This window comes from Protopterus annectens, chromosome 12.part0, assembly GCF_019279795.1.
Source record: "Protopterus annectens isolate FY-2018-M chromosome 12.part0, PAN1.0, whole genome shotgun sequence".
Taxonomy (NCBI): domain Eukaryota; kingdom Metazoa; phylum Chordata; order Ceratodontiformes; family Protopteridae; genus Protopterus; species Protopterus annectens.
In genome coordinates, this window is record NC_056746.1 from 995,006,809 (window position 1) to 995,017,277 (window position 10,469).

At 38.9% G+C, this 10,469-nt stretch overlaps 1 protein-coding gene across 2 annotated transcripts in view; it reads right to left on the minus strand.

Moving 5' to 3' along the window:
* Positions 1-354: 354 nt before the first annotated feature.
* Positions 355-10,469, minus strand: part of HNF4A (hepatocyte nuclear factor 4 alpha) — a 217,765-nt gene continuing 207,650 nt past the window's right edge. Inside the window, exons 10-11 of one of the 2 annotated variants that reach the window (XM_044090020.1) lie at positions 2,102-2,218; positions 355-1,265 (exon numbers count right to left, since the gene is read on the minus strand). In XM_044090020.1, coding sequence (XP_043945955.1) covers positions 1,123-1,265; positions 2,102-2,218 — 260 coding nt within the window. In that variant the 3' untranslated portion in view covers positions 355-1,122. The remainder of the gene's footprint in view (positions 1,266-2,101; positions 2,219-10,469) is intronic. The other variant, XM_044090021.1, reaches the window with a different exon arrangement.

The window sequence follows — 10,469 nt, forward strand, 5'->3', positions numbered from 1 at the left end:
AACATACAGCAAACACATGCCTTGTATTTTCTGACACAAGACCAATGACATCTGTGAAAGGACAATAAAATCAGGCTGCGCACCCAAGTGTGTGTGTGTGTGTGTGTGTGTGTGTGTGTGTGTGTGTGTAGACATGGGTGCATGCATACACACACACACACACACACACACACACACACACACACACACACACACACACACACACACACACACACCACATTTGTTTCTCTCTCTCTATATATGTAATATATATATATATATATATATATATATATATATATATATGTATATATATATATATATATATATATATGTATATATATATATATATATATATATATAAAAAATCTTGCGGCTGATTTCAAATTCTGCACATGGTCTGTGACGGCACTATATTCTGTGTTCACATGTACTGCAGGCACTTACTGTATGGAAGTACTGGTTATAATAAAATTGACACTTTTTAATTATTTCATCAGACTTCTGTCAAGGCTACCTCTGAGGTATAATTTTTTCATTGTTGCAGTTGGTTATTTAATAGTTCTGTCCTGAAATGAAAAACAAAGAGCCCCACTTTTCTGTCTTCTACTGCCATTGCCTCTACAAAGTTGTATTTTTTGGAAGTAAAACCACTGTGGTGATTACATATAAGTTTCAATAAATATAAAGCAGAACATATATATACATAATGAAAACACATGAGCTTGCTGCTTGCTTCTCCTCGAGTACTCATTTGGACGTTGCACTTTTACAGAACTGTAGTGTTGCTGCTTTTTGTAAACCAAGATTAAGCTGTAGATGGTAATTTATATATATATTTTTAAATGTCTTTTACTAATATTACATTGTACTTGTCCTGTTTGTTTTCTTCCATTGTGTGCAAGGGTATAATTCCCACAACTGTCTTTTCCAAAATTCTTGCAAAATTGTTGTACTGAAACTTAAAAAAATATCCAAAGTCAAAATTAGATACAAAAGTCATGTATGTTTGCATGATATCTCTCTGGCGTTCTTAAATGACAGAGCTAGTGTCATCAATAAAAATGCCATCTTTTACAGTTAATTATAGCTTCTACCCAGCATTTCCAGAGGTTCTTGAGTCTGTTTCTTTCTCCATGTGTATTAAATGGCTTCTTGCTTGGTAATAGTTGGTTGAGGAATTGAGGTTGGCTGCTTTGAAATTGTTGCAATTGTTCCTGGAACCAGTTTATATTGCTCTGACCCAGATCCTGCAGGTGGGGAAGGCAAGGGAGTTTCAGGAGTAGCTGAAAGAATGTAAAAATATAAAATATTACTAATGCAAAAGAAGGCTTTTATTGCAAATAATGTTTTAAAAATGTGTAGAAAATGTGCCATCCAGAGTAATTCATAATTTTGATAAAATCATTTAAATTGGCCAGGCAAGCCCTCAGCCTCAGGTCTTTCAAGTTTTACATCTAAAGCTTAAAAGCTTGCATTTATTTTTTAATGTATTTACTTAGCTTTTAGACTTATTTTAGAGCTACATGTTTCTAAGCAAATGTACACATGTTATCTTTACAAGAAAACTGCATGATATGCAGATTAAAATGCAACCTTTGACTTTATGACATATGAAAATCAGAAACCAACATTTAGATGAGTGATACAAAATGCAGATGTAAATAAAGTGTAGTTCCATATCTGCCATTCTGGCCTTGTATTTCAAAATTATGATTACCCAGAAAAAGTTCTGGTCCATCATATTTGCAGAGAATCCTATATGAAAAATGCATGATTTCTGTACTACATCCAGAAAAATCAGATTTACAAACCAGCATTTTAAAGATTTTGAACGCTATGGAAAGGGACATTTAAACCTGTTTCTCACACTTAACATTGACACCACAGCATTTAACATTCTTGTTATACAATACCCGTTATCATGTATAATGTCCGTGTAATAAAAACTAAGAATGCAAAACTTAACAGTGTCTTTATAAATATAATTATCACAAAAATCTTAAAAAAAGGTTTGATGATTTAGTATCTTCACATTTAGCCAATATAAACATCTATTGACTATTGAACTACAGTTACTTCCAAATAAACAAGTTTTTAGGGTTTTAAAAATTAATTTTACCCTGCAAGTTATGAGGCAATTGATAAATTTTTGTTTGTTTTGCACTCTTCTTGTGGCTTTGCAAAAGTCTTGGGTCAGTGCTACCCCTCAGGAGTGGAGTAAAGCTGCCAGAGTAACCTAAGGTAGAACAAAGCAAAGCAACAGAGAGTCAAAATGGTTTATGGACAGCAGGGTAAAATGAATAAATAGGCTTTTCTTGCTCTACTAAAACCCTGTACATATGCAGTGCTCATACATAACACTATTATCACCCTGTTTTCCGTAACACATGGATCAAATTATTTTGTGTTACTTGTTCTTATGAATGCTATTTATGCTAAAAAATCAACTCACTGCATGAGCAGACATCTGAAGCATGACCATTTCCACAATGTCATCTATCTGACATCATACCATTTCTAATATTAGGCCATGGTGTTATGTCAATAAAATTGCAATGAAAAATTCAATGTTGGTCATTCTTTGGAAGAATTTGTCTGTATACTGCAGTAGTGCTACATGAATGATGAATTGTTTTCAGCTTGCCATATTAATGCAGATGTTAAACATTTGACTTAAATTGACATGTAGCTGATGAACTATCAAGGTAAAATGCAATCTGTACAATAATGTGCCTTTTATACCTGTTCCCCAAAATTTTGGACTGAAAATTGGTACTTTAATAAACATTTCCTTTCTTGGTTGCAAAAATAATAAATTAATACATAGTACTATATACCTTTCAGTAAATTAAATCTCAAGTGTTTTATGTTTTCACTTTTAGAAAGCACTAATATTAAACTTTGTGTACCAAGATTGATTTAAGGTTTACTTATTAATATTACAGGAGTTCTTGCAGTATGCAAAAAGACAGTATAAAACTGCATTTTATGTAATGAAGTGTCCTCTCTGAGTAGTTAACATATAATCTAATTTAGCAAATCAACTGATAATGATGTTGTCTAAGCACTCCCTACTGTATTATAAAACTTTGTAAAGCACGGGTCTCCAGACCTCACTCTACTATGACTCACAACTTCAGAACTGTGCACATACACAGTGTTTCATTAAAACTGCCTAAGCAGTTGAGATTATTGCTAGCAAAACTAATATACATTTGTCTAAAATGCATCTGACTCAGATGTTAACAGTATTGTCAGCATGTATATGGTGTATGGCCCACTACTAGGGCAATGCAAGTTGCATTGTCCCATATAGAAAAAAAAAGGTTCTGTTCAGTTCCTGATTTGTGCGTTATTTGGAGATCAGAATCATAACTTACAGAATTCTACTAATTCCTTATGCTGAAATATATCTATGCCTTCTGTTAAGTAATTCCTGTCCTATTTTGAGGTTTGGTTGCAAACAGCATTAGTGAAAAATTCTGTTCACCTTTTAGCTACATTTTAACAGTTCAGTTGCTTCCAAATCCTTTAATTTTACTATTTTTCAAAGTGAGACCACTTAAGTTTTTTGTCATTTTTTTAAAGGCATGAAATATTATGCACTTTACCTTGCAATTCTTTCTAACCTCAGAATTAGCATTAACCTGAGTTTACTGTTTATCATTATAACTTGGATTGTATTACTTGTCTGCCTATAGGCACTTGATGTCATTCATCCATTTTCTTCCCTTGCTACCGTTAATGTCATAGATGTTGAGGTTATTTTCTCCACCATGTGCCCCAGATTAGTTTGAAAGATTAGTTAGAAAGGTATCACTGTCTGATTAAATAATGTTTCACTTAATGTAACTGGTCCTTCCACGTAATGTGAAAGCAAAGCACAGTTGTGTACACTTACCATAAATGTAGATGTTCAAGTGTATTCACTGTTGCAGTCATCACATTTGGGTTATCTGCTTACAGTAGCCCTCAGTCGGCCTGATTAACAAAGTCTTGTGTCCTGCATCGGTTGCTGTCCCTTCTTCCGTGACGTCAGGTCGTCAGGGGTATAAAACATGCAGCCGATACCATTACATCAGTTCTTCTTGCCCCAGATGTCAGGTGCCCCCCTAATGGGAAGCAATTAAATCTATAAATAAACAAGGATATGCCTCCAACAAAAAAGCAAATACACCAAAAAGCTTTTGAGCATAGTAAAGGACAGTAGAGGTATAGCCAAAAGAAGTAAGGGGGCTGGAGGGAGGGTAACCAGGACTGCAACAGTGAATACATGCGAATATCTACATTTATGGTAAGTGTACACAACTGTACTATGTTCTTCATGTTTCACTGTTGCAGTCATCACATTTGGGTAGATTCCCAAAGCTAAGGAAGAGAGGAGGAATTCAGATAGCATTAGGACCAGCTATAAGGCCCTGCAAGACTGCACTGGCAAAGCCAGCTCTGGATTTAGAGAAAATTGGCAGATGGTAATGCTTGGTGAAAGTATGTACAGAACTCCAGGTAGCAGCTTCTAGGATGTCCCTGGTAGGGACACCTCTGAGAAAGGCTGTAGAGGTAGATGCAGCCCTGGTTGAGTGGGGTCTGATCCCCTGTGGGATAGGTTTTCCATGGTGCTTGTAGCAGAAATGAATGCAATGGCCTATCCATTTGAAAATGGTTTGCTTTGAAATAGCCTTCCACTCTGCCCCTGCAGGAAATGTCACCAGCAGTTGTTCAGATTTCCTTTGAGGTTTAGTCCTGTCCAAGTAGAATCTAAGTTGCCTGTGCACATCTAAGGAGTGCAGTATCCATTCTCCTTTGTACTGTGGATTAGGAAAGAAGGTTGGCAAATGAATGGACTGATTAAGGGCCACACTTAATACCACCTTGGGCATGAAGGAGGGATTGGTACTGAGGGACACCCTGTCCACATGAAAGATGATGAAAGGCTCCACTGCCATAAGGGCCTGTAATTCAGATATCCTTCTTACTGAAGTGATTGCTAAAAGGAAAGCTGTTTTCCAAGAAAGGAATTTTAAGTCTGCAGTAGCAGCTGGCTCAAAAGGAGGAAGAGTGAGTTTCTCCAATACAAAGTTAAGGTCCCAGGCTGGAGTTGGAGCTCTCCTGGATGGTCATAAATTTTTGGCCCCTCTGAGGAACTGCTTGAGCAGTGGATGAGAGAAGAGGGGAGGTTCTGTGTTATAATGAGCTGAAATAGCTGAGGCATGAATTTTGATGGAGGAGAAAGACAGACCCTTGTGAAGCATCTGAGTTAATTATTGTAAAATCTGAGGTAAACTGGGCACTGCTGTGCTCATCCCTAGAGATTGGTTCCAGGTACAGAATCTTTTCCATTTGTCAGCATAAGATTTTTTAGTACTAGGCCTCCTTGCCTCTAAAATGATATCCATCACTGGTTTTCTGAAGGATGGTAAAGGAGAGATTAGGTAATTAGCCAGGCTGCTAGGTTCAGTGTTTGAAGCTGAGGGTGCAGAATCTGGTTCTCCTGCTGAGACAATAGGGTAGGAGTCTGAGGCAGATGCCATGGGGCCAATAGTGACACATTGCACAAGAGGGGGTACCAGTGTTGGCATGGCCAGTCTGGTGCAATCAAAACTGCCATTGGTTTGTCTTGTTTGATCTTTAGTAGTACTTTGGAGAGCAGAGACAGAGGAGGAAAGGCATAAACTGATAGGTGTTTTCCAGCTGAAGGACAGAGCATTCACTTTCCAAGATTGTTTGTGGGGAGTCCTTGTGCATAATTTGTCCAACTGATAGTTCTGGGGGGAGGCAAACAGGTCTATATCTGGGCTCCCCCATTTGCTTGTCAACATGTTGAAAATCATTGGTTCCAGTTTCCACTCATGTGGGTCCATGAGGTTTCTGCTTAGTTCGTCTGCCAGTGTGTTTAGTTTTCCCAGCAGGAATTGAGCTTGTAAATGCACTTGGTAGCTCAGGGCTGTGTTCCACAATGCCATGGCTAGTCTGCAAAGGGGGTAAGAATGTGTACCCCCCTGCTTGTTTATGTACCACATAACAGTGGTGTTGTCCGTCTTTACCATTAATTTTCCTTGAAGAATGTGGTCCTTGAAGGCTGTCAGAGCATTCTGTACAGCTAATATTTCTTTTTTATTGATATGCAGGTGCATTTGACTTAAGTTCCATTTGCCCTGAATGCACTTGCCAGGTGAGCCCCCCATTCTTAGTCTGATGCGTTTGTTGTTAGGGTTTGGGTGGCAGGGGGAAGTGTGAATGGTAGTCCCTTGTTTGGTGGCAGGCCTCTGCCCACCAAAGGAACTCTAGGCATAGGCAAGATATGATAGGAATCATTGCTTCTAGATCCTGAGAATGTTGACACCATAGGCTTTTTAGATACCATTGTAGTTTCCTCATATGCAGTCTTGCATATGGAATTAGAAGAATGCAGAAGGCCATGAACCCTAAGGCTTGTAGTATTTGCCTTGCCGATAGCAGGGTTTTTGTGGCCACTTGTTTGAAGTAGGTTGTCAAATGAATTTGTTTCTCTGGCATGAGGAAAGCCATCTGGGAAGTTGTATTCAAGCTTCCCAGGAATATAATTTGTTGACAGGGTACTAGGTGTGATTTATTTTTGTTTATGGTTTATCCCAGACAAGTTAACATCCTTTGTACAAAGACCAGATGATTCAAAAGTATGTCCTGGGTTTCTGCCTGAATTAGACAATCGTCCAGGTATGGGTATATTTGAATATTTCTTTGCCTGCTAAATGCAATGACTGGAGCTAGGCACTTTGAGAATACCCTGGGCACAGTAGATAAGCCAAAGGGCAGTGCAGAGAACTGACAGTGCATGTAGCCTGCTTTGAAGCGTAGCTATCTTCTGCAAGACTCCCTGACTGGGATGTGCAGGTATGCTTCCTTTAAATCTAGTGTTGCCAACCAGGCATCTTTGCCTAGCATAGGGAGCAACTGGTGAAGAGTCAGCATCTTGAATTTTGGAATCACCAAAAAGGTGTTTAGGATAGACAGGTCCAGGATAGGACGCCATGAATTGTCCTTTCTGGATACCAGGAAAAGTTTTGAGTAGAAACCTTGTCCCTTTTGCTCTTCTGGTACCAAATGAATACCCCCCATGCTTAAGAGAGAAAGTACTTGCTTTTGGGCCTCTGCCCACTGATTTGGGGGTATATCTGGCCACCTGCTTGGTGTTGGTAACATGTGGAAGTGAAATCTGTATCCCTGGGACACTATATTTAAAACCCATTTGTCCTGGGTAATGAGTTCCCAGTTCTTTGCATGAAGAGCAATCTTTCCCCCCAAAGGGGCAGTCAGTTGAGAAGTGCTTGGAAGTTTTAAAAAGAAGTCATTGAGACAGATTACCATAGGGGGGAGTTTTATTACTCCCAGATTTGGAAGTGGAGGCTTCCCACTGCTTAGTCCTGTGCGTACCCTGGGATTGAAGCCTGGGAGCTCTGCTGGATCTGGGTTTGAACTGAAAAGGTCTGTAAGAGGCAGGAAAGGACCAATTCTTGGAAGGCCAATGCCTACTAAACCTTGGAGATTGTACTTGTAAAAAATCTTTTAACAGTTTGCATAGATTTAGCTTTTTCCTCCATCTTTTTAAGAGCTTCTTCTGCCTTGTTGCCAAACAGGCGGTCCTGGTTTAAGGGAGCATCCAGCAATTTCACTTTGACATGATCTGGCAAGGATTGCTCCTTAAGCCAAGCATGCCTTCTAAGTACAGATCCAGTTACAGCAGCCCTGCAAGATGCCTCTAGTGAATCAAAACCACATTGCAAAGTATGTTTTCCAACTTGTTCAGCCGAATGCAGTAAATCCTTATTTTCAGCACAATCAGGAATCAGCATCATTTTCTGTTTAAGCAATCCAATAATATGCTGCTGATACTTTAACATATGAAACTGGCAGTTTAAGGCCCTAATGGCCAAAGTTGCAGAAGTGTATACCTTCTTACCCCATCTATCCAGTGCCCTTGAGTCTCTATCAGACGGGGTAGGATTTTTGGCAGCAGCAGCTTTAATGCCCTTGGGTCCCTGTGAAATGTAAGATTTTTAAAAAGGAACTTGTGAGAGTCAGGGACCCTGTAATATCTATCACGTTTTCTGGGAGCAGGAGGTAAAGAGTCAGGGGCCAAGCTAGATTCCAAAAAGGCATCATTAACATTGTCTAATACAGGAGGTATGGCTAAAGGCCTGTGCTGGGGCAGGAGTAAGAAATCCCTAAGCCTCTTTTTAGAATCAGACAAATCCTGACTTTCCCAATGAAAATGCTCCCTGAGAGTATGCAAGGTTTCACCAAAAGAGAAATCCTCTGGGGGGGAAGCAGAGGGAATAGAGTCCTCAACATCAGAATCCTCATAAGTAGATAAGGGTAAATCCTGGTCATCAGAGAAAACAGAAAAATTCAGAATCCTGGTCAGAAGTATGATAAGCAAACTCAGTCCTAGGTCTCTTAGAGGGTGAAGGCTGGCTTCCCCTGATTAAAGTAATAAGGTCTTCAGCCATTCTTTTTTTTTTCAATAATAAGTCTTTATTCTTTTCCAAATGTTAATACAATACTACAACATATGTACATTATATACATGAATGCTTCCAACAGTTACATAAAATCATTATACGTTAATATAAACTTCTAGATGGGTATTAAAGAAAGAGAAAATAAAAATCTAGTGTCAATATGAGGCTTATCTATACTAGCCTCCATATTAAGTATGTACTTCCCGGGGAAAAGTAGATTGGAACCTTAAGCTAACACGATGTTAAAGATTTGCTCCCATATTTTTGTGTTATTTATACTTTTCTTATGATCTTTAATTAGTAATTTATGTGCTAAAATACGTCTTATCGCTACACTTTTAAAGTTTTCCCATGAAGTCTGGGATGGATTCAACCAATTTGTAGCTATATAAAGGTCTTCAGCCATTCTTATTTGTTTTTTAGGCATAGAGGCCTGACCATGCAGTCTGGGCATCAGTTTTCTAGGCATGGTTCGAGTTTTAGGCCCTGAAGCAGAAGATGGCAACAGTTTAATACGCAAGTCAGTAGGCCTGAATACACCCTCAGAAGCCAGTGCCTGCGCAGCGGCTCCGGACCCATCCAAGGTAGAGGCATCCACAGGTTTCACAGTTGAAGCATCTCGCGGCATACCAAACTCAGAATGGGTCTCAGTATAGGCCTGCAAATCTGAAGTAGCGGGTATCAGGGGCTGCGAAAGCGCCTCACTGAGTACCGGCGAACTGGCGACTGGCTTAGGAAAAGTGTCGTTGGCAGCTTTGGACCTAAGCAGCCTGTCTCTGTCTTTATCTTTGCATTTTTTCAGAATGTCGGTAGTCGGATGGCTTACCGAAGATATATCAGGATAATTGAACCGAGCACCAAAATATTTAGAAGTGAAAATATACTGACGATGGATAGTTCGTGGTTTAAATAAGGCACATAACTGACAGCGAGGTATGTCGTGGTCAGGGCCTAGGCAAGAATGCAGTACGAATTAAAATCTTTATGAGGTATTTGCTTTCCACAAGTAATGCAATTACTTACTTTTACTGATATTGGTTTAGAGCAAGAAAAAGTTTCCCCAACGGGGTACTTAGCTTTTATTTGAAGACTTTGGTTCTGAAACTCGAAAATGAAAATTTCAGTAGTCGGCCGACCGGCACTTGCGAACTGCTTCTGCTTCGGGCACCACACGGCAAGAAAGACTGATGTAATGGCGTTGGCTGCATGTTTTATACTCCTGACGACCTGTCATCATGGAAGAAGGGACAGCAACCGACACTGGACCCAAGACTTTGTTAATCAGGCTGACTGAGGGCTACTGCAAGCAGATAACCCAAATGTGATGACTGCAACAGTGAAACACGAAGAACATCGGAAGCACTGTATTAGCTGCAACACATAGAGACCTTTTCAAAAGACAGTTTGCATAGTTTATGAGAATAGAGATAAAATAACACTCACTTGTCCACCACATTTGAACAGATCCACTTGTTTTTCTATCACAGCCATGTTGCCACTGGCAAATCCCCCTATGTTCATGTAATTGAACTTGGGGGGGTACATTTGTTGGAACTTGAATGACTTTTATTTTGTTGGCATAACTTAACACTTCACTCTTTTTTGTATGCAATTCACTGATTGTACTGCAGACCTTCTTTTTCTTTATTATTTTCATTCTTTTTCTATAAACCAAGATTTTCTTTCATGTGTGTTACAATTTATTTATCCTTTGGCGGAATTATTTTCCTATCTGGAGAATTTGATAGCTTTAGAAATATATTTTTTCAGAACATTTTGTAATTTAATCCTTTCCTTGTTTCGATATGTATATTTTTTATTTAATTTCTCATCAGCTGTACAGTATTATTTTTTCACACACTGTTTGGCAACTGTTATTTTAAAGCATGGTCCTCTTCCTAATTTGTTATGCTGACTTAAATTCTTATTTGAAGCTACTTTATCTATGCTTTACCTTTTTCTATTTCTGCAGGATATGTCTCAAAC